The sequence below is a fragment of the Parasteatoda tepidariorum genome, chromosome 2 (assembly GCF_982258835.1).
Source record: "Parasteatoda tepidariorum strain Cologne lab strain chromosome 2, Ptep-v5.0, whole genome shotgun sequence".
Classification (NCBI taxonomy): Eukaryota; Metazoa; Arthropoda; class Arachnida; order Araneae; family Theridiidae; genus Parasteatoda; species Parasteatoda tepidariorum.
In genome coordinates, this window is record NC_141756.1 from 91,745,453 (window position 1) to 91,771,430 (window position 25,978).

A 25,978-nucleotide genomic window follows, 5' to 3' on the forward strand; every position below is an offset into this window, starting at 1 on the left:
ATGAATAATTTTTGCCATACAATAAACTGAAACAGAATATCTGCGAACGGTGCCATCTTCTCTTGCCTGTTGTTTTCTTTGCTCCAATGAGGGAGATATCGATAAGCCACACGCTCTGTGTCTATTCGAATCATGTAAAAACTATGGCTATTAAAATTAATTCAACTTAAAATTGGTTCCATGCTATAAAATAAAATTGAATAATGATTTTCAATTTTATTCATTTGCGTTTTAAGAAAGGTTTTAAGAAAATGAAAGGGAGATGTTTTTCAAGTTTGTTAAAAGAACATAATTCATAATAGATGAATAATTTTTGCCATACATTAAACTGAAACAGAATATCAGCGAACGGTGCCATCTCCTCTTGCCTGTTGTTTTCTTTGCTCCAATGAGGGAGATATCGATAAGCCACGCGCTCTGTGTCTATTCGAATCATGTAAAAACTATGGCTATTAAAATTAATTCAACTTAAAATTGGTTCCATGCTATCAAATAAAATTGAATAATGATTTTCAATTTTATTCATTTGCGTTTTAAGAAAGGTTTTAAGAAAATGAAAGGGAGATGTTTTTCAAGTTTGGTAAAAGAACATAATTCATAATAGATGAATAATTTTTGACATACATTAAACTGAAACAGAATATCAGCGAACGGTGCCATCTTCTCTTGCCTGTTGTTTTCTTTGCTCCAATGAGGGAGATATCGATAAGCCACGCGCTCTGTGTCTATTCGAATCATGTAAAAACTATGGCTATTAAAATTAATTCAACTTAAAATTGGTTCCATGCTATCAAATAAAATTGAATAATGATTTTCAATTTTATTTATTTGCGTTTTAAGAAAGGTTTTAAGAAAGGTTTTAAGAAAATGAAAGGGAGATGTTTTTCAAGTTTGTTAAGAGAACATAATTCATAATAGATGAATAATTTTTGCCATACATTAAACTGAAACAGAATATCAGCGAACGGTGCCATCTTCTCTTGCCTGTTGTTTTCTTTGCCCCAATGAGGGAGATATCGATAAGCCACGCGCTCTGTGTCTATTCGAATCATGTAAAAACTATGGCTATTAAAATTAATTCAACTTAAAATTGGTTCCATGCTATAAAATAAAATTGAATAATGATTTTCAATTTTATTCATTTGCGTTTTAAGAAAGGTTTTAAGAAAATGAAAGGGAGATGTTTTTCAAGTTTGTTAAGAGAACATAATTCATAATAGATGAATAATTTTTGCCATACAATAAACTGAAACAGAATATCTGCGAACGGTGCCATCTTCTCTTGCCTGTTGTTTTCTTTGCTCCAATGAGGGAGATATCGATAAGCCACACGCTCTGTGTCTATTCGAATCATGTAAAAACTATGGCTATTAAAATTAATTCAACTTAAAATTGGTTCCATGCTATAAAATAAAATTGAATAATGATTTTCAATTTTATTCATTTGCGTTTTAAGAAAGGTTTTAAGAAAATGAAAGGGAGATGTTTTTCAAGTTTGTTAAAAGAACATAATTCATAATAGATGAATAATTTTTGCCATACATTAAACTGAAACAGAATATCAGCGAACGGTGCCATCTTCTCTTGCCTGTTGTTTTCTTTGCTCCAATGAGGGAGATATCGATAAGCCACGCGCTCTGTGTCTATTCGAATCATGTAAAAACTATGGCTATTAAAATTAATTCAACTTAAAATTGGTTCCATGCTATAAAATAAAATTGAATAATGATTTTCAATTTTATTCATTTGCGTTTAAAATATCTTTATTAGTATAGCAAAATGCTGTATGAAAAATTAGTATTTTAGTTAATATATGTCAATATTTATTTTCCAAAAAGGTTAGATTGTAATTAATTTCATTTTGGCTTTAGATTTATCTTTTTGAGTTTAAAATAAATTACTACTTAATAAATTACCAAGTTTGTTCACACTTGACTCATAGCTTATCTACATGAGTACCATGTATTTGTTAATTTTGTCAAAATCATGACCAGAGGCGCTTCAGTAAAAATTACCGAATTTTTTGTTGTTCCAGTAGAGCTAGAAACATGGTAAGTTTTACTATACTCTGGTAGTGTTGACTATACTATTTTTTCTGAGTGGGGTAATGACATTATATTACCAAATATTTTAATTAGTGCAAAGAGTTGGAAGTGGTAAACTATAATTGATTCACTTCATGCACAATAAACTCTATTCATTGTTATCATTTTGTATGAATCTTTTTTCCTAATTCAATTATTATGTTGCAAACTTGAAACAGAAGAATCATTTTATACCTAATAAGAAGCTTGCAATGGATGCTGTTACCAAACTGCTTGAAGCGAGTAGAAGAACATTGTGGAAGTTAAATTCTCCCTCTCTGATCCACCCCACAGCTGATGCAAACACCGATGATATCAGGCCAAGGACTAGAGATTGACACTGTGAAAATAAACACAATAAGAAAAGAAATAGAAACTTAAACACTAGAAAGACTGAAACTTAGTAGTCAATTCGCTATAACTCGAAGTACGATAACTCGAATATTACTATAACTCGATTTTTTAATGAGGTCCCGACCCTTTTATCTTCAATTTCATGTTAATTATTCTCGATTACTCGAATTTTACTCCTCTAACTCGATTTTTTGGATCTTTTGAAGCAAGAAAAAAAAACCTAAGAGTTGATATCTTGCCCTATCCTTTGCAACACACAATGTCCTTCGCACTCTTCATGGAGAAGCTAAAGCTGTCCCTCTTGAAGTATGTGAACAGTGGTTAAATGAAACGTTACCAAATTTACTTCAAGGATACAGTGAAAATGATGTTTTCAATATTGATGAAATGGGTTTATTTTTTAAATGTCTTCCAAATAAGACTATGATGTTTAAGGATGAAAACTGCCTAGGGGGTAAAATGAGGAAGGAACGCTTGACTGTCCTAGTTGGAGGAAATGCGTCTGGGACAGAGAAATTACCCTTACTTGTTATCGGAAAATACCGAAATCCTCGATGTTTCAAGAATGTAAAAACGTATCCTTTGGATTACAAGTCCAACAAAAAGTTTTGGATGACATCAGTTTTATCTGAAGACTATGTAAGAAAATTGGATAGGAAATTCTTCGCTAAAAAAAGAAAAGTGATACTCTTTATGGATAAATGCACAGCGCATAGTGATCTACCTAATTTGAAAGCAGTAAACTTGCAGTTTCTCCCGCCAAACACAACAGCAAAGTTGCAGCCGATGGATCAGGGTATCATAAAGTGCTTCAACAGTCTTATCGTAAATGGCTTGTCAGAAAAATGATCTTAAATATTGTAAGCATTTAGCAGATTTGTAATTAATAAGCATTAATTAAATAATCCGACAATATTTTGAAAGTCCAAAACCTAAACTAACGGTAAGTCGAACTTCCGATTTGTCGAAGTTTTTCGTCAGTCCTATCAGATTCGAGTTATCGCGAATTCACTATACCTATATTGCCCAAAAGCAGTCAAAACGACTGGATTGTAAAAGAATAAATAATGTGTAAAGAAATTTGTTTAAAATTAATTTTTAGTATTTTTTATATTATTCACAGTTATATAACGAGTTATTAGTAAATATTAACAATAAAAAAATACATGTTGTACAAAATTCTAAGAAATTGTGTCATTATATACATCATTTTCTTTCTAATTGAAATTAAAAGCAGACAAGATAACTTCCTTAGGCAATCTAGTGTTAGTGATAAAACATAGTGTTTGTTTTAAGGTTACATTTACGCATACGCTTATGAAGCAGCTGCACTTTGGGTGTATTATCCTTAAAATCTATTTTTATCGTAAAATATTACATCGTAATTTTTACAGTAATATATATTTTGTGAGTAATTCAGGGATTTTACTATAATCATTACTATAAAAATTACGGTATATCAGATTTTAACTGCGAAAAGTCACCGACACCCTGAGTGCGGAAAAAGTGTGTACAGTGTAGTACAGTGTACTTTACTATACTATTGTAGTATAGTGTACTTCAGACATCTACAATTACAAAATAAACGTTAAAATATTATAAAGCTTGGCATTAGACTAAATTATATTAAGTATGTAAATCTTATATTATTGCTGCAATGAAGCCAGTGCAGAAAAGAATGCGTAGTTATGTTTTTTTATGAAACAAATGTCAAAATTGTAGTACAAAATGTAATAAAAATTATAAATAGTCAAGAATGTGGGAAAAACTGGCTAAAATAAAAATGAGTAAACTTTTTAATTTTTTCTAACGGTAGAATTAAATTTTTTTTATTGAACGTTTTTTACATTATTTTGTCACTGACGATTTGTTTTCATAAAGAGTGTATTGCACTTACGTCATAAGTTTTGTTTTCTGTAATTTTAACATGAAGTAATTGAAATTTGATAAAATAATTCAATTTCATTCTAGTTTCTGATTTGTTTGTAACTACATTAGTGTTGCACGTTAACAGTATATATTTTTTACTGTTGAAAAGTTTTGGAAGCAATAATCTGCATATGCTTTCCTTCCCATCAAAAAAAGCTTTTTTATAAATACGTATCTTTTTTTTGTGTAAAATAATAAAAAATATATAGCTATTTTTAATTTATTGTTTCTCAGATTTTCCTTAGAAATACGATTATGAAATACTATTTCAGACTATAAAAATATCATGTAAACGTAATAAAAAGTAATTGTGCAATAGTTCAAACTTACTTGTAATAAACATATGTTTCCAAGGGCCATTTTCCATTGCTCTCTTGAAGTGTCAATGCTTCCTAAATTTGCCTAAAATAATAATTTATATGTATAGCAGATGTATACCTTAAAAGTATTGCATATGTTGAAAAGTATTGTACTCCTATGGACAGACAGAATACATAATTGCAATAAAATAAAATATGAAAATAAATTTTTAAAAGTGTGTTTTTTCTTAGAACTATCTTTGGATAAACGAATTTTATAATTGTTTGCAATTTTTTTATTTGCTTGAAAAGTGGCGAATTCGCTAGATAGTAAATTAAGCAGAAAGTGAATTTTGAAAAAATATGATTTTTCTTTCGGATTCTGTATAATAAGCTCAAATATATTAGTATATTTCATTTCATCTATTTGAATCATTAAGATCTGCAATCATTTTGTACAAATCCGATAATTAAAACAAAGGTTACTCACGGAGATATCCTTTTCTGTTTTGCTCACTGTTCTTTTTAAACGTCATAAGTGTGATATCATTAAGATCTGCAATCAGTTTGTACAAATCCGATCATTAAAACAAAGGTTACTCACGGAGATATCCTTTTCTGTTTTGCTCACTGTTCTTTTTAAACGTCATAAGTGTGATATCATTAAGATCTGCAATCAGTTTGTACAAATCCGATCATTAAAACAAAGGTTACTCACGGAGATATCCTTTTCTGTTTTGCTCACTGTTCTTTTTAAACGTCATTGTGACATGTTTATGAAATTTCTGTAACAATTTGTGACGTTTGGGAGATAAAATATTTGTATTAATTGAGAAGTAGGAGTGTTAAAAACATAAATAATGTAGGTGATGCTTATGACATGGATGTAGCAATGATATTTGAATAATAAGGAATCTTAAATCTAAACTTCTATAGTTTGTTTAATATCTTGACATATTTTTAGAGTACACCCCAACTTTATCCATAAGGAACCATCCTATAGCGAGTTGAACTATGGATAAAATCTGGGCTATAATGATCGATTTCTTTTCCCATTTTGTTCACATCAACCGTAGTTGTAAAATAAATGTTTAATTTTGTTATTTATATACTTGTTCTTTCGAATAATTTAAAAAATATTGTAGTTTTTTCGAAGGTTAATACTAACTTCCTATTTCAAGTTAGTCATTTTCTGTTCTTGTGTGACACTACCCGTTTCTAGTAATTGGTATCAATTAAAAATATATAGCCTTTGTTTATATGTATGCTATTCATGTATGATATTTATATATGTATGCTCTATTTATCGGTAATATTCTGTTCGTTTTAGTTTTAAAATAATTTTCTGACTTGTGAACAAAATTAAAATCCCATAAAGATCCCATTAGTAAATATTGTTAGGATATCTCTAATGGTATCAAATGTTAATTTATAATTAATTCAGCTTATTTTATTTAACTTATTTAATTTAATTTTAATTCTAATTTGGTTTTATTCTAATTGATGGGATCAAAACGTAATTTATAATTTAATTCTCGTTATTTTATTTAACTTACTTAATTTTATTTTTATTCTAATTTGATTCTTTATTTTATTGCATTTTCTTATACTTAAAAGTAGAGAGTTAAGATGAAATGGATTTCTGGTCCAACTCTGTTTTTGGTGACCACCGATTCGGAGGAAGATTTGCTGACCCCTTTTAATGATTTTCCCCATCTGCAGGAAAAATCCCAATTAAGGGGTCGTTTCAGATAACTTTTGACTTACTGAGTTTAATGTGAGGGTTATGATCATTGATCCCAGGATTACTTAAAAATAATTTAGTTTTGATTGGGTATTTGTTCTTTACTAATTGATTAAAAATTATAACTCATTTTGTATATAAGTAGCAAAATTTCATATATATTATCTTACATACTGAGTCATTTAAAATTCAAATAAAATGCATGTTAATTCTATTTTGAGACGTTAAATCTTGAACGCAGTCTTTTATGTTTACCACTTCCACTTATGTACGGCTGGATTGCGATTATCGACAATGCTACCATGGCTTACCTGAACAACAGAGCCACTTTTTAAAATTAAGATAAAGGAAACATGTGTGACAGATATTTTCGTCATCAAAATGTGATAAATTATCGATTGTCTCACATTGTTGGAGCCTTGGAAATAAATGCAACTTCAATAATTTTTCAACCCTGTCGTACCTTGTCGTATCATCCCTGTGGCTTGATGCTCTGGAATCTTGTTTTGTTCATATGAATGTCAAATCCCTTGATAAAGAAATTAGTTATTACCCTTTCTTCCTTTTATTCTAGAAATGTCTCCTGTCTAAATTTGTCCCCTCCGGCCACCGTCGCAACTCATGGCTACCGAAGTTTTCATTTTTTTTTATCTTTATTTTTTTTCTATTTTTCATTTACAGCGTTGCATTTCGTTTTTATCTTTCAAGTGTTGGTTCATCTTGATGATCGATGCCTGTTTCGAGCACTCGAGACATGTCGCCTTTTACCTCCTTAATTTCTGATTCGATTGAAATTTTTCTGTAGAGAAGTATTGCTTTCAGCTTAATTGTTTTTTTTAGTAGGGATTATTCATTTCATATAGATAGCATATACTATATTGCCTTGGTTTGATGTTGAGTTGGATTGATTTCGGCAATGTTAGAATTTGCTTTGAATAAATTTGGATACTTGTTTCGGACGAAGTCGGATTTCATTATTTTTAGCTAAAACTTTTATTTAGTCCTTTTTTTTATTTAAAAAAAAGGAAAATTGTATGTTTACTTACTAGTGTCGAGATTCGAGAAGCTAATGTCATTTCAAGATTTCCTTTTAATCCTAATAGTGCTGGCACCATAACAAACATTTCTGGCACTTGGGTAAATACATCCCAACTCTGAAAATTAAAATTTGAATTCAAATAAATATACATCCCATTTAAAGAAACATGAGATAGAGTAAAAATTAAAAATGAGGATTTTAAAGCCCCATTTTCAATATTTTTTTTAAAAAAATTTCAAGCAATGTATTTCTAATAAAAATGATACTTATATGATCTATAAATGTATTTTATAAACCAAATTTTACATATTTTTACTTAATCAGATGTTTGAAATAGGAAAATACTTAAATGCCTCAATAAGCTTTTCTTCTTTGATTTTCAGTTTACATAAAGTTACTCGTTTACAAACTTTAATTATAAAATTTTAATTTTTATTTATTACACATTTTTCTATAATTTTCAGTTTCTCTTATCAAGAGCTTATATGAAGTGTATATGCAGGAAGAACAAAATTATTTGCAAATTATTTCGTAACTTTCATTCCGGTTTCCAAGCAAGAATAAAATATTTGGTTCTAGTATGTTGAGTTACTTAAAAGTATTTAAAGAGTCGAGAGTTTATCATAAAAAAACCAGTAAATAAAGAAAAATTTAATCATGTTTAAATGTAATTTTGATCCTTGTAAACCTTACCTTTTCTAAAGAAACAGAAGAAAAATAATAAAAAAATTTTAATGAATATTACTTTAAATAATAAGTATTTTGAGAATAAAAGTTGGATTTAAAATTTTGGGAAATTTAGAAATAATCAGAAATTTTCAGTTTTATAATTTTTGAACAGTTTTTTTATGAAATAAAATAATTTTCCCTGCATTAAAAGAAATTTAATCTAAAGAAGTTCTACTTTTTGCGAAGTATTTTTTTAACAAAATATTTTGATGAGCTAGGATTATTTTACTTCTAGAAAAAATGGTTCAATCCTGATTGATAATATGATAATTAAAACTTCAAAAGTCGCTTAAATCTGATACAACTTGAAAGGGAAAATATGATTGCGTTCTGTTTTAATAGACATATATTTAAGCTTGTGTTAAAGTTAATTAATTATATTATGAATTATAATTAATTACATTAAAATCAATTTCATTTTTATACTACAGTATTTTAGTTCAAATTGGAACACAGTATTATTGTAGCAATTGGTTTCAACTTAATAAAATTCGAACACACTGAGAAAAAAAACTATGGTCAAACGTTCCAGAATGTGGTAAAATGTACAGTGTTTCTGTCTCTATGGTAACTCCAAAAAGCTCGGTAATTTTTATCGAAAGGCTATGGTAATGATTTTGGTAAAATTAATGATTTATTATATGTGATAAAATTTTGTAGTTTTATTTTGATACCTTAGAGCATGGCCTGAAAATAATTTATTCGGTTAAATTATTTTTCAGCTTTGTATTTTTTACTAATTGTTAGTTAATAAGAACTATAATTTTGAAAAACAGAATTTCCGGTAAATCGTTAGAGCATGAACGGAAATTTTTTAAAATGAATGGTTTAAATACCGTATGTTTTGTTTTTATAAACCAGAATTGTGTTTTATAACCAGAAGTTTGTTTTTATTAACCAGATTTTTTTAAAAATAGAAATGTCATTACCATACAGTGAGGTAATTTCACTAGAATTTTTTCTTCTTTGCACTATATAACCCGTAATGAATCGCAATTATTCCATAATGAACTACATTACTATCCAAACTGTGTTCATTATATAATTTAGATTATGTTAATTTTAAGCTTGATAAAAACGAACCAAGTTATCGGTTGATTAAGTGTAAGAAATCGAAAACTTACTTGCACGATGTCTAATAAAAGACCAGCAGCTACAGTGCCAAAACCAGCAATCATAAAAGGTATGAACACTTGGCAAGAAATAGAACAAATCGTCTCACTCTTTTCATCTTCATCGGTTTCTTTGATTTTAGGAACATCCTCTGGTGCTTTGGACAAAAGATTTTCGCCGGGGATTGCACAATAATCTAGTTTAGGTGGCAATGGTCCTAAAAATATACATCGTGGTGCATATTTTACAGCAATTATTAAGAAACAATTTAAGTCACTAAAAATTTTATTCCACCCTTCCTGGCATAGCAGATTTTTCAAATTCATAAAAAAAGAATAACTCGGGAATGGGTTTTGAAAAAGTTTTATTTCTAAGAGGAATCAAACATTAGGCAAAATATATGGTTTGAAACTAGAAGATAACCGTAAAAAAGTCTTTTCTTTCAAAGCATTGTGTAAAACGCAATCACTTTATAACATAATATTTACTTCAGCAATCACTTATATTCACTTTACACGCCAAGAAATTTTGAATAATGAACACGAGGAGTTTGTACAGTACGCAAAAAAAAAAAAAAAACGAATCACCCTGAATAACTTTCGTTCTAATGATCGGATTTTCACGAACTAAGTGTCAATCTTAATGGTTTCTGGGGGTGACCTCAAATATGCTAATTAATTAGTGCTAACTATTAATTAAGTTACGAAATCAGACACAAAAACGTACTTTCTCTGAATAAACATGCATTTTTTTTTACATATTTGGATTTCTTATCTTCGAAATATAGGGGGTAGCCGCAATCTGGGAAATGTGGTCCCCATAGTTTGGTCAGGAGAGCAATTCAAAGTTCGTACCCCTTAATGTTAATTTCGCTTTTTGCGTTTTCAGTCATATTTTCAAAACTAATGAAGCAATTCAAAAAAAATTGCACCCACTCATAAAACTCATTTACCCAAAGATAATTTCATGCAAAAAATAATTTTTAATAATTATTTATTATTTTTTATTATTTAATTAAAGTGAGGATGAAAAAATATTGAATTATAAGGTATGAATTTTTTTATACCATATTAATCTACATATTTTTCAATTGAAAAATCAAAAGTTTCAACTGTTTTTATTTATTAGAAGCTGAGAAAAATTAAAATTAATTATTTTTAAAAAAATAATTTGGCGACAATAAAGAAATAACTAATTGGGGCGATTAATATTAAAATGTGATAAACTTGGAAGGAACTTGACTTCGCGCGCGTAGCGTAAAATTTCATTCATATTTTTTTCGCTAATAATCGTTTGCTAATCTTTTTATTTCTTTCACACTATAAAATACGATGTTTCTTTTTTAGTCATTTAATAATTTATTTGCAATTTAGTAAAGAATTTTGAATAAAAAACACTTTATTCAACAAATGTCTAGTTTTAAAAAAGCGTGCTTCTGATAGAATACACCAGATTGTGCTTATTTAATGTGATTATTTTTTATTTTTTTTTATTTTGTTTTTCAATAACTGATACAATTTCAATAATATACATACGTATGCATAGATTTGGAATAATATATTTATCAATTTCTTGAATATATATTTTATAAATATTAATAAAAATACGTAGTCAACATTTTTAAACATCTCTCACAACATCGCAAATTTCTCAACATCTTATAGGGTAAACTAAACAATGAAGGAACACTTAAGCTTAGCTTGCCTTTAAAAAAATTCATAAAAATTTCAAAATTTGTAATTTTAGCTAAATGATGGTTTCGACATATTTGTTATTAAATGCAAATTATGTAAAAAAAGTTAGATAACTTACATAATATTGTTTTAAGCTTTTGGTGGTTTAAATAATAAGTAGTAAGATGACCAAGTGAAGGAACAGTTCTTGCCAGTGAATAAACGCTAAATTTTCCAGAGAATGAACACTTAATTTTGATAATGTTTGATGCTCGTTAGGAATCCATAGGCCACACAAATGTCTAAAAACAAGATTTTTCTTGGAATTACGACATATAACCATAGTTAATGTGGAAAATTTTACTTTTTTTTCAGTCATGGAATGGAAAGTAAAATATGTTTGAATACATAATTTTAAAAAAATGTTTTTCATTTTTTTCTCACAGTTTAATAGTTCGTTCTAAATTATAAATGTTTATCATTGTGTAATCTGATGATGTTTTTATTATTATTATAATTCGATCATTTTTTTGTTTAATCTTTTCCTCATATTTTTCAAGCTTTTTTTTAAATCTTTTTAAGTATTTTTTTTCTCTTCGTCATGAGTAATTTATTTCTTTTTCTTTTGATATAACCTTCCACTTTTTTCCAAATTTTTGGCCAATGTAAATGTATCTTCGAAATTTCTTTTGATTTTCCAGTTCCATTTCCAGAATTCCTCACTGGATAATAAATGAGAAAAAGGAGTTTCTAGGAAGTTTGAGTAAAACCCATCTCTCATTGACTTATATCTAGTAGTTACTTATGAAACCAATCGTTTTTGCAACTAACAATGCCTCAAGAGGACTTATCTCAAAATCGGTTTTCAAGATACTTTCATTATTAATGTTAGTTGTCTCAGCTTCAGAGCCAAAATTTGATTATACAATTGTTCTTTTTGAAATAAATTCTTCAATATTGAGAAAAGCGCAGGCTATTGGATATTTGGGAGATTAAACTTTTCTATCAATGTTCCTTTAAAAATTTGCAACATAACTTGTGAGATTTCCTTCTCAAGCTTCTGAAGAAATAGCGCATCGTTACTCTCGAAGCATGTGTTTTGTTGATGAGTTGTCTTGCTCATTAACTCTTGGTGTCTGTTTTGCATGCATTTGTTACAGTCAACGTTTTCTACATCGAATGAAAAAATATCGCATTTCATAAAAGCATTTTAACTTCATCAATTGATGCCTAAAATCTTATTTAAAAATGGATGTAAAATTTTCTAGACATATTGTTTTACAATTCTTTTGTTTTCAAGATCTAACGAGATTTCCAAGAATTACGTAGAAAACTAAACCAGAAAATTTGTTTTGAGGAACAAAACTTGCTCAGTTTCAAATTGATATGAGATTTATACCTATCCAGAAGAAGCAAAATTAGGAATTTGATTGCATTTTTAATTAGCCATGGGTAGAAACATTTGCAATATATTTGTAAAATGTTGCTGCGGTCATCGTTTCATTTCATGAATAGCTTTTTCCAATGAAATAAGTAGCAGGGACTGATTCTGTAATATCTCTACGAATTCTTCTGTAAGGAAAAACTACCAATGGAGGTACTTTTTCTTTCCTAGGTACTTTAGAATATAAATCCTTATAATTTTCAAAGCCGCAGATTTTTCCCGTTTAAGGGCAGTATACAACTCTTGTTTCATTCGCATTGTAAATGCAATCACTTTATAAAAGGATGCCAGGGCTACTTCCCTCCTAAAGATTCTCTGAAGTTCTTAAAACCAGTATTTCGAATATTATTCTCTAAGGGAAGTTTTGCCTTTTGAAATTATCTTCGCATTACACTGAGTTATCGGTGGATGTCACCTTAAAAAAACTTCACCCATTTTTCACCTAGATAATTGTCTTTAAATGGATTTTTCCTACCAGTTCCAGTTAGGACATTAAAGACGGCAATAGGATAATAATTTAGCTAATTATTGGCACAAAATCCTGCAAAGATTCCATTCAAGCTTTTATTATTATATTTAGTTGTTATATTTAGTTAATAAACATAGTTTATTAAGGAGTCTAAGGTATGATGTAATAACTAATCACTACATTTATAAAGATAAATAATAAATTAATTATTATTATAATTCTTTAAATAAATTTAGCAATTAAATTTGCATATTTAAATGAAATAGTTATAGGAACTATTCATACAACATTTAACTGAATTTTAGGAGTCCTCTATGTCGCTGAACTACTAATTATCCAAGTAAAATCATATTTCACACATACTATTCATTCACTGGGAAATCTATTCTCAGTGAAGGAACATGCCTGTTCCTTCACTGGTTAGAAGTTGTTTTTTTTTATTTTTAACATAATTTTGATTTATAATATGACAAAAGGTACAAGAAAATTAAAATTTTTCTTTTATTTCCATTAACTTGAAAAAATCCCAGTAAAGGAACACTTATTTATACATTGGTTTTTCATCGTTCTGCAATCCAGTTAATAAACACCCCCTAATCTCAGTACTTGCTTTATGTTATGATGCTTAAAATAAATAAAACGTAACTTCAATGACCATATTTTGAATTCTTTTTTTCACAATGAAAAGAAAAAGCATTATTATATGCAATTAATTGTAGTTTAAACGGATAACAACAAACACTGACCTTATAATTTTGTCAAAGAAACAAGGCGTTGAACAGATACTAACAAATTCAAAACTTTTTCCAGAGAAGACTCAAAGACCAGATAACTAAATGCATTGTTAAAGGACTTCCAATTGTTAGCTACTCTTACCAATCAATCTAAATTAAAACGTTTAAAATCTTATTTCTAAGAAATATCTATGAAATGCTCCTTCATTTGTTGGTTTACCCTATATCATCCTAATCTTAAAAGAAATTTCCGGAAGTGTATCGCAGAACTATTTTACCAACTATTTAATAAAATTTTAATATTTTAAAATTCTTATTCTTTTCCATTTTACGTTTATTATTTCTTCATTAATATACTAATAATTTTTTTAGAACTTTAATTTAGATTTTCTTTAATTTAGGTTTCCTTTTCAAATTATAGTCAAGTTTTTTTAAAGAATTATTGTCTGCTAGCTAAGAATAAAACCTTGTTAAGAAATTAAAAACATTCAGCTGTTTAAAATTATTTAATGCAAAACAGCTGATTATTTACTTAGCATACTATTTTTTTGAAAAAAGAATATAAATTATTGATTGTCTTTTTCTTTTTGTTTCTTGTGACTTCAACTTAGATTATCTAAAATAGTGTTGATGTTTTATAAGTCACTACAAAGAGGATAAAGATACCGAACATAAAAAGCTGTGGAATACGTAGCCAATTTTTTTAGTGTCTTAAAATATCTCAGTATCTTAAATGTCGTCCTACTATCTTAGTTGTGAAATTAAATTTTTAATTATCTGACCACGTGTGATTCACTAATTATTTCATTATATCTTTTACTCTTTATGATACCAAGTAGATTTTTTTTTCTGATAATATACAACTATTTAGTTTAATTTTGTATTTAGCATGATTTCCAAGATATTATTGTAGTATAATTTGTTATCAGGAAAATGCCTTATTTTGTTAATCAGGAAATACTAAAAATTGAAATTTGTAAGGATTCCGAAGCAGTGCACACAATACACAATTTCCGACCTTATTTTAATAAAAAAAAAATTTAAAAAAAACGTGGCAAGTAAGCTAACATACTTTTTACAGAAACTGTGAAAACTAATTTTTCCTATTATTTCGTCAAAAAAGGATAAGAATGATATTGCTCCAAGGGACCTAGTCAATAATTTCGCTATTTCCAGATTGAAATCTGTTTGATCGAAACATATTATTCCTTGAAAATTACGCGAGGGAAAAATTAACTTTTATTATTTATCTAAGCTTATTCCATTTATTTAATGATAGCGGTATTAAGGTTAAGGATATGCGTTGGAAGCTCCGTTAATTGTTATACTATAAATGCATTAAATCATATAGCTTGAATAATTTATTTTAAGTAAATTATTTAATAATTTTAAGCAAATAAGGGTGTAAAAATAAACTCGATCGAAATACTCCGAAAGTATACCCAGAAATATATGTAGAATAAACTTTGGAATCGATATATAAAAAATACCTTTTCAAACAACTTCGAGTAGGACGGAAACGCTAACTTGTTTAAAAAAGTTGTCCTTGTTACTATTTAATTTCGATTCCCGGTACTAGGGGACATTCCATTTTCACATTCGACTTTTGAAATTTCAATTGTAAACAGAATTTTTTTATGACCTTAGACTAAAATGTTAAGGCTTGCAGCAAAAAGAAATTTTTTTTTTACTGCATTAATATTTTTACAAAGTAGTGAATTATTATTTTTTCAATCTAAGAACCCGTGCCCATAACATATGTAAAAGTTATTTTAATATCGAGTGAAATAATTTAATATGTTGAGTAACTAAATGGATAATCCCAAGAAACTGAATCGAAAATATAAAAACTTCATTGATTTAAAAAAATAATAGATGATAATAAAAATAGACATGTTTTGAGCGTCCAATAATAAAAGTCACAAGTTATCCAAGCCTGACAAGTCTTGAGAATGGGCGATTATATTTGAAAACTCGAAACATGTCGACTTTTACTTCCCTCTTCATATGTTTTGAAGCCAGTTGAGTTTTTATCGCCAATTATACTGTTTTACATTTGGGTCTTGATCATTATTTTGATAAGGATTTTACACTAGTTAAAGTATGCATTTTAATATTTTATCAGGATTCATATGGTCTTTAAGAATGTAAGAACATCAATATTGTAAAAGTTATATTTAACTTAAAAATTAACATTTTGACACCAGATATTTTGAGTTAATGAAATTAAATATTTTATCTCTTAAGTTTTTGTGCCCCCATTTCAGTATCTTAAGGATCTTACGAGCTCTGTTTGAAAAGAGATCATCAGATATATATAAGAAAGCAAAAATAACCATAGTAGCAGTATTTGGTGGTAAATGTAGCTTATCGTAATTGAAGAATATGCTGTGCGACATTTTATGGTGAATTTGCGAACGTATAAGTTTCAGAATGTATCGAAACATGAGAATGCTATTTGCTAATCATCTTTATCCAAAGGAAACGATGTAACCTAAATATCTAGTAGAATGAAGCGATTTTTTAAGCAATGAATCCTACAATTTGCAAAATATTATTTCAATATCTTATTCTTAAACATAACATATTTCAATCTTTTTAAAATGCCACTAAACATTCAGCAATTCCTTGAGATATAGAAAAAAGAAATATCGTAAATTATAGAAAGCCTTGTGAATGTGCATTAGAATTATTATACAATCTACATTTTATTTTTCAAGCACTTTTTTTTTCTTCAAACTTTCTTGCCTAGAAGACTCGATTAAAACTGTAAAAATGATTATCCCTAAAATTTTGTATATAGCTATAATAAGTTATGCTCATCTTATTTTAGTATAAAATCCTCGAATAAATATAGTAAAAACAGTGTAATCTAAATAATATCAGATAAAAAGTTCATGTATTTAAATTCTAAAAACTATCATAAATAATTTATAAATCGATTCAAATTTACTTTTCAAAGGAGATTAAAATAATATTTTTTTTGCTTTTTGGACAGAAATCCCCTAAAAAAATTGTTTATGGCCTGGAAACTTCGAGATATTTTCTATTAACAATAAATTAAGCCCCTCCGAGCAATCACTGAACATTATTTCAATTTTTTTACTATCAGAGTTTGGTTGCGTAGCAACCTAGTAAAATTAAGCACTCCTCTTTTGAATTACTCAATGGGTTATCTTAAAATATTTATTTGCGCAGGCGACTTTTTTTGGCGGTTTTCTGGACTATCGCCAAATATATAAACCTTTATTGCGGCCCAATTTACCACCCAATTTTTTTAAAATTTTGTCTACCCCCACTAATTCAAGGGTCTAGATTCCAAATATGTAAAAAAAATTATATGTTTATTCAGAGAAAGTACGTTTTTGTGTCTGATTTCGTAACTTAATTAATAGTTAGCACTAATTAATTAACGTATTTGAGGTCACCCCCAGGAACCATTAAGATTGACACTTAGTTCGTGAAAATCCGATTACTAGAACGAAAGTTATTCAGGGTGATTCGTTTTTTTTTTTGCGGACTGTACAGCGGATAGCTTCGCACGTGTAAATGAGCTTTGTTCGAAAGATTAACACTACAGAGAATTTCGTCTGAGTGAAACACAGGTTGATAGTCATTAATTCGAACAGTTTTGACTTGTAATAATGTCTGGAAAAAATAAGGTGCCTAAGTTCTGTTGCATACGTGTATAACAGCTCCACAGGAAGTTATATATAAATGGAGTTTTGTTATGCATTGTATTATTTTTCTAAACGTAATTTCACAATGGTTTCACATAGTTTTTAGTTATATCCTCATGGGTTAAAGTATTTATTTTTCTTATATTTTTTTTAATAGTTTTTCTTGAGTTTTTTTATTCATTCTTGCAGGCGTTATTGTTATCTTCCTACGGAAAAAAATTTCATATGTACGCGATAACTCAGATTATTAATAAAGTGAAACATCATAATTTTAACAAAAAGACTTTTTGTATTATTTAGAAAAGTAAATTTTAATATATTAATGCAGTATTCAGTTGCATAAGAAGAAGAGTATATATTTAATTCTATTATGAACTTGCAGCAGTTATAAAAGGAGCATATTATTTGGTGTAAAGAGTTACAGAACGAAATAGAATTCGAAAAACAGTCTTGAAGTGGATTGTCTCAAATTTCATTTTGAGTAAATGGGATTAAGGTTGGCCATTGATCTGTAGTAGGTGTCTGAATTGTTAATTCAATGCTTCAAGCCTGAATCCTGGTTTGGTGGAGAATGTGGAGTAAGTGAAAACTTAGTTTATTCAAAATTTTATCACTGCCGCTTTTTTAACGCAGTTCACTCTTTAGATTCTTGGCAATAACCATAAAAGAAAAGGAGTCAAAATTTATCTTTTGTAATAAATAAATAAATATGAACCATAGTTTCTTTTAAAAGTGCTCTAATTAGGAAACTAATTATAAATTATTTCCAAACACTTGCCTCTTTAATTTAAAATGAGTCAGCTGTTTTAAAATAACTTTCTAAGAGATTAATATTAAACGTAGAGCTAATGCTAATTTCTGGTAAAATTAGCGAATTCTACAGGATTCTAGTATTTCAGTCATTTTTTTCATTACCATCGTTGAACAGCCGACCCAATATTGAGTTTACGACTACCAATGTTCAACTCCGTAGCATTGTAATTTTTTAACTTAACCCAGAAGACAATGGAACTCTTGGATCAAGTATTAGGACAAACTACCCTTCTTGGAGAACTCTCTGATGGAAGTAATCTGCATTTACGTTGCATAAAGAGGAAAACTATAAAAACCTATAAAATCCGACGACAAAGGGATCGTAACCCATGATCAGTCTACCACTTGGGATATTTTACGTCAGCACTGTGGTTAGTGCGAGCCGGGTACAGAATTTATATTGACCAGCCGCCGAGATTAGAACTTTGGACGCACCAATTGGAGGCAAGTGCTCTATCCCCGGATCCACCACGACGCTGCAGGATTCTATTCTACTATCCAGGTTGTTCGGTATCACGTGGTCATGTTCTATTACCGATCACATGCAGCAATAAAATAACCTATGCTTTGATACAAGCCGTAGAGATGTCCGTTCAGATGACGGTTGCGAAAGTTTGCGATAGCCATCTATTTGCTTCTACTGCTTACCTCAATTAAACCACGTTTTTATTTTCTTCCACAGATTTATTGTAATGCATTAACAAAGAAATTATTTTCCTTATTATCTAGTTTTAATTGTCTAAAAATAACTGTAAATGCAATTTTTAAGATTATGTCGCTAATGGAAGTTTGATACCTTTTTGCAGAAGAGGTGATGTTTCAGTTTGGAAAGATTGGGATTGGATCCAGAATTCCAGAGGACACTGCAAATTTCCAGGGGCAGTAATGGGTGTGGGTATTGGTTGACCTGCTCCTACTGTTGCGCTAATCTGGCGAACCAAAGCAACTCTGGTCTGGGGGTTGTCGCTGTTGTGTACGTCAATTATTTCACCTGTCATTTTTGGTGCAGAATTCATCAGTCTACGATGTCACCTTTTTAATCAGTTTATCCCTTTTCTCGCTCCTTTGCCTGAACGTCTCCGAATTCCCCTTGTACGGCCAGCTTAGTAATATCTAAACAGTAAAAGCTATTATTACGAAATGAAAAAAATATAAATAATTATTATATAATAGTAACTTTTAATTTATTGTTATTGAGTCTCAGACAATAATATATAATTTTTGATTTTATGATCCTTTTTTTTATACAAAAACCTTTAAGGATAATTTCTGTTCGGTTCATTTTCGAATCTTTGCATTAGCATTAACTTAAACATCTTAATTTGAAATCCCACCTTTTTGGGAGTTCCGGAAAAATGTTTATTGCTCAATTTCTATTTACCATAAAGAATTACGCATTTTCCAATGTTTTTATTTTCAATGTTTTTCATTTGAAATGTTTGTAATTTAATTATTATTGCGCGAAACTTTAGTTTATAATTTTACAGAAACTTCTTGATTTTTGGGGAATTTGATATGCTTTAAAAATAAATACAAATGTGCTTTGAGGAACATGAATTTATTTTAAGTACACGAATACAATTTACTTAATAATACACTTTCATAAAAATTTACTTCAACCGTAATATGAGATGAAAAATGTTACCCATGATATCAGGTGAATTTGCTGCAGATTTAATAAAATTTAGTAGTGTTTATGTTGATTTAAACGAGTGTACTATAATAATACAGTTGAAAAAAAAGGATTAATTTAAACGATAATATATTGGATACCTTACTAATGTTTCTGCAAATTGAAAAAAATATTATGGTGGAATTTGATTTTCAGCTAAGATCTTTTTTGCGAAGATTGCGAAATCAAGTTTAAAAAGTTCGATAATATGGTTCCTCTTAGCAGATTTAAATTGGTACTATATTAAGACTATAATAAGTTTGATCAATATTACGGTTCATTATACAGCAAAATTTCTAACTATGTGTATTTTTTTGGAAAAAATGCAAGTACTACAAAAATTAAGGTCTACTATAAGTTGCTAGTTGCAGTGGAAGTTCTTTAAAAGCAATGTAAGGCCATAGAGTTTTTTGAAATTGTTAGCGGACATATATGTCCCGGTAGGGACGAAACAGAAGCCCGGTGGCTGAGTGGTAGTGCTTTGCGCTCCCGTGCCACAGGTCCTGGGTTCGATCCTCGGGCCTGGCAAGGTTGACTCAACCTTTCATCACTTCAGTGGGTCGATAAATGAGTACCAAGCATGATTGGGAACTAAACACTGGGGGTTCCGCGTTCGGCTGACCGCCTAACCAGAACATATGTTCCTGCACCCCAGAGCCCAAGGTCAAGAAAGGAGTAGGCCATGGCCCTCTATGGGCTGTCACGTCACTGAATTTAGTTTAGTTTAGGGACGAAAGGGCAATGTTAATTTGTGCTTCTCAAATTGCTTTTTTCTTCTTCAATACATTTTTTAAATATTCGTTTCACTATGCTGCTTAATGTCCGTAAATTGAGCCACAATACAGGGTTATTCATAATTCCCTCCGGGCAGAAACTGGACTATCGCATTGATGTATACCGTGTGACCAAGGGTTCACACATAGAACACCTGTAATGTATGTAAGTAAAACTTGAATAGTTTCGGAATAATTTCACAGGTTTCTTTTTTTCATATTCGTCTTCTTCTTTTTTTTTTTTTTAACTCTAACGCTTCGAAACCACGGAGGGAATTATGAATAACCCAGTTTAGTGTAAATTTGATGCAAACTCCAGAAGCGTTTTGGATTGCATTTCTTAAAAAACAAATTGCATAAACAAATTCCAAAAAAAGGAGCAAATTGCGTAGTAATAAATGAAAAATATTATACTTACTTGGCACTTTAACCTCGAAAAACACAAAAAAAACGCACTTAATATAATTTACTTAAAAATTTAATTTAAACCTTGTGCTGAGCTGGACAGTAGCAAAACAAGTTTGTAGGATCCAATGTTTCTTGCTCCCTTGCTTTTTCAATGCAAGTTACGTACAAAACAAATGAAGAGTAGTGCTTTTGGACCATCGGAATGGACAATATTTTTAACAGAGCGTCTAAAAAGGACACCTCTCTCAGCGGAATTAAGATTTATACTAATGATTGAAAGTCCCCGGAACAAAATGAGAAAAGTGATAACTTCGAACAGCTATCAGGTAACCCGGGGTGATGTGACGCTGATATTGTGTCAACACCTGACTAAACATTGAAATTAAATCAGACGCATTTGCGGGAAAAGTCGCTCATATCAGGTCACATATGCTGCGAAGTTATTTTGAATAGTTAAGTCATTTATTACGTTTGTTTAACTCTTGGTTTCGTTTGATAAACTATCTTGTCAGTAGAATGCATTTAATAAATTCAAGTTCAGTTGAAATTCTCTCGTTTAAGGATTTATATATGTACATATAACTCATTTTATTCTTTCTAAATTGAATAGTTTTTCTTCCTCTTATGTTTCACTCTTTTTGATTTGTTTTCCAGTTTTGTTTTTGTCAAAAATAACATGATAGTTTAGAAAAGGTTTTTATATTTCATCTTCTTTGCATTTTTATTCTATTTCAATGTGATGCATATTTGATGATTTTGAATTATATTCTGAATTCCATTTTTCTCTATTTTGTTCTGAGTTATTCTTTATTCTATTATTTTGCATTCCCTTTTTTTCAGAGAAAAACTTAGAATTTCTATCAAAAAAATTTCCCATTCCCTTTTTTCATAGAAAAATCTATTGTGACTATTTCTTTTTAAATTTAATTTTTAGAGAGATAAAAAGGAAGCAGAAAAAAGTTGATAATGGAAAAGCAGTGTCTCTAAGTTAGTTTAAAAAAAGTAAAAAGAAATTACAAAAAAAAAAATATAGAAAATTATTTCAAGTTCTAATGTTTAGAAAGAATTTAAGGTAAAAAGGATAAATTGTTTGCGTTTATCATGTAATATAAATGTTGTTTTAAAAGTTTAAGTACCTTAATTCATGTATAATCAAACATTTACTCCGAAATTTTAAACCAAATATTTCACAAGTATGGTACGAAATATTCATAATCTATAAATTATTTCTGGCATCAACTTTTTTTTAAATCAACTTTTTTTCAAGTCATTGACTTGTTTTATTATATTGGGAGAGCCCTCTTCAACAATAAAAGTAGCGATTCAGGTCAACACCCTAGTGTATCAGTCTTTGCTCCTTGATCGCTACTGCTCACCAACTCTCGAAACTACTTACCGCGCAGTATTGTTTGTTTACGAACAAACAATACTTCAAATTAAATTAGATTCCATATTAGACTTTAAACTTGTGTCATTCACTTCTGCCTACTTAAAATAGAAAACTCGTGAATGAAATTTCAGTTAATATAGATTAAATAAATTAGAATTAAAGAGGATGCAAAAGCAAGAAAATTTTATTACAATAATACTTGATATTTAAGACAAGAATATTTTATTATTACATATAATTTTATTTTACCCTCTGTTGCAATCTGGTTAATGATCCAAATGTTAGTTTCATGTTGCGCATCTGCAATGCCGATATTAAATAAAAATAAAGTAGAAATCTTAACTTTGACAAATATTTGTTCATAAACAAATAATATTTCAGATCCATGGCAAATTTTAATGACTACTTATCAAAACTAAACTTAAAAGAAATTAAAGAATATGGATTATAAACAATCTAATTCAGCATAATATTTAGCTGCTAAATTATATCATAATATTTAAGACGATTTTTATTTTAAAGAATTGCATTATAAATAATGCGTCCTTTTAAAGTAGTAAGACGTTCCAAGATTAACAATTTTCTCTTAAGAAAACTAAGTTTCCTTTTTTGAGTCACAAATATATTTCAATATTATCAATGGGGTATTTATTAAAAGTTATTAAATTTATGCAGTTACTTTTAACGTATTATGCAATTACTTTTAACAGGAATTACAATTCATTAAAGTTACGAGAATATGTTTTTTAAAAATTAGGTGAAGTAGTTTTTTTCATGGTATTATATATTACGTTTACAGAGAAGGTTCCAGTGGCAGAATTTTTTTTGAGCTATCTGCGACAAAACTCTCTTGCACTAATATCTTTCTGCAAGATACTTTCTATACTAACAAACATATATGTTACTAATTTAAAATAGCAAATATGCTGTCTTTATAAAAAAAACTATAATTTTCTTAATTGAACATGCACTAATTTTTCATTCTGATATTATGGGTGATATTCTCGAATTTTGTTGGGGGGAACGCTCAAATTATTTCCTTTTTTGCCTTTTGTAAATAATCATCACAATAAAAAAAATATTAAAAATAATGAAATCGGTTGTAGTAATTGCTGACAGAAAGATACACGACGAAATCACGCGAAACGAACGCCTCAAATGCGTGTTTCGCTTCGAGATTAGATTGTTGTAATAAATAATATTGTATGAAAAGTATCGGATTTAAAAACTATGGAGGAGAAATCAATAGCAATAACTTACAAAAATTCGATAGAATTATGGCCTTAAAAAATAAATACTCAAATGCACAATTCGAATTTTTCAAATCGTTTGAAATACATCGGGATGTTTGAAAACCGCGTGAAAATTAATATCAATAACTGCCGAAAATACAATCGAAACATTACGCCGATCGGTATAAATTGGGCGCGTCAAAAATTATTATCTAAATGAATGATTCAAATATTACGTGTAAATTTCTGTAAAAAAGAAAAGTAAAATGTTTCACTTTTCAAAAGAAAAATCTTTCTGCAAGAACTCTGTAAATTTCTGCGACAATGTTGCCGTGTCGCTGAGATTCTGCCACAGGGGAGAAGGTAATTGGAACTTTTTTGAGAATTAAAAAAAAATCTCATTGTGTTTTACTCAAATTTTCGACCAGAAATAAATTATGATGAGAATATTAAATTTAAATTAGTTTATTAAAAGTATTGAGATATGTAAAACAACGTGCAAAATTTTAAAATCCTTGAATAAGCAGAGCTTCAAACAATAGTTACATACGATGTTAACAAATGTCGACACACATAAAAAATAACTGTAAAAACAAAAACTAATATATGTTTCTGAACATGTAAAAATAATTGTGATTTTAACTGAATAATATTATTAAATACATTTTTTATAAATATAATTTTGAAAATATTGAAATACAATTACTAGTGAAAATAATATTTTCTCATGATTAAAAAAATACAAATTTATTGCCTTAATCTTAAGTGTTGCTATAAGATGCGACGCTGATGCGTAATCAAACGTGAATATCATATCAGATAGCTTTCATTTTTATCACAATAGAATTCTGCTACTTCGCAGTGACAAAACTTGCCCCTTGTTCCTTATTTGAAAAACGCTCTCAAAAGTGGAATGAGTTACGAAAATATATGAATGAAATAATCGACTTAAATTGACAACAGACTATATTTAATTGAAAATGCATTGTTTTCCGGAATAAGTATGATTGATGGGGAAAACGTAGATTGTGTTTTGGAACAAGTTCAAATTTTTTGTTCTGAATGTTCTTGACTGATAAGTAATGGATGGTTATTGTTTAAAAATGTTTCTAGAACTCTGATAAGATTGGTAGAATCACTGCCATCTATAAATATTCATACTAATAATGCATTTTTTTAAATACAGTAATGAAAATATTGAAATACAACTACTAGTGAAAGTAATATTTTCTCAAGCTTAAAAATATATAAATCACTGGCATCTATAAAGATTCATACTAATCAGGGATCACCTCATTATCATAAACTTCATTTATCATCATGTTTTATCGTATTTTAATTCATATTTTAATGCATAATAACAGCAAAAATAAGTAAAATTTAATGTATTGTGCAACAATTAAAAAAAACTAATTGTATAGAAAATTTAAAATTACTACTTTTTTGAACGTTCATTACCACTAAACTATTCGGCTGATTATTCTTAAATTAACTATTTTCTGTTTTTAAATTACCTAGAGTGAGATAAGGTTAAAATTCGTATACATTATAACTCAGAAAATTTTCACCTTTATCAAAACAAGCAATAAATAAATAAATAATTATTAAGAATTATTTTTTCGATTGAGCAATCTTACGCGGAGAAAAAAATTCTGGTAAACTTATCGCACTGTGAGGTAATGACATTTCTGGTAAAAAAAAAGCTTTAATTATGGTTAATAAAACTAAAATAGTATACGATACTTAAACCATTTGTCTGATAACCATTCGTCTGATTCGGTTTACAGGAAAATCTGGTTTTCAAAATTATAGTTCTGATTACCCCACGTTTAGTAAAAAATACAAAACTGAAAAGTAAATTTTGGCGATGAAAATGGTTATTAAGCCATGCTGTAAAGTATCATGATAAAATTACCGAATTTCTCCACACTTACCAAGTTTTATCACACATTATAAAACCATATTCTATAGTAAATCTTCTCAAAATCATTACCAAAGCGCTTAGGTAAGATTTGCTGAATATTTTGGTGTTACCTCAGACAGGTATTTGGTGTTAAGGAATATTCTCATAGTTTTGACAATACTTTTTTCCACAGTGTACAACAACTAACATCATGATCGTGCATAAAAAGATTTCGATTTGGGTTCGATAAAAAAATTTAATTTTGTTTTCTCTGAAAACTCTTAATATAAAAGAATATTTTCTTTAAAACAGCAGTTAAAAGAGACTAAATTTTGATACTTGTGCGCCATCTGGCCAAAGGTATAGTTTGTCTAAAATAAGAACTCTTCCAGACATTCGTCTGGACCTGTGGCGGTGACTATGGTAACGGGGTATGACTATTTCAAGTAGGGGTGCGGGGTCACTGTTTTGGAGTGGTTTCGGCTCTGGTCGGCGG

At 28.9% G+C, this 25,978-nt stretch overlaps 1 protein-coding gene across 2 annotated transcripts in view; it reads right to left on the minus strand.

The window, feature by feature from the left end:
* Window positions 1-25,978, minus strand: part of LOC107438771 (solute carrier family 41 member 1) — a 44,289-nt gene that overhangs the window by 12,645 nt on the left and 5,666 nt on the right. The window contains exons 1-6 of one of the 2 annotated variants that reach the window (XM_016051140.4): window positions 20,968-21,347; window positions 18,901-19,217; window positions 9,303-9,508; window positions 7,457-7,564; window positions 4,698-4,769; window positions 2,280-2,424 (exon numbers count right to left, since the gene is read on the minus strand). In XM_016051140.4, the coding sequence (XP_015906626.2) occupies window positions 2,280-2,424; window positions 4,698-4,769; window positions 7,457-7,564; window positions 9,303-9,508; window positions 18,901-19,120 (751 nt within the window). In that variant the 5' untranslated portion in view covers window positions 19,121-19,217; window positions 20,968-21,347. Of the gene's footprint in view, window positions 1-2,279; window positions 2,425-4,697; window positions 4,770-7,456; window positions 7,565-9,302; window positions 9,509-18,900; window positions 19,218-20,967; window positions 21,348-25,978 lie in introns of those variants that run through there. The other variant, XM_087157749.1, reaches the window with a different exon arrangement.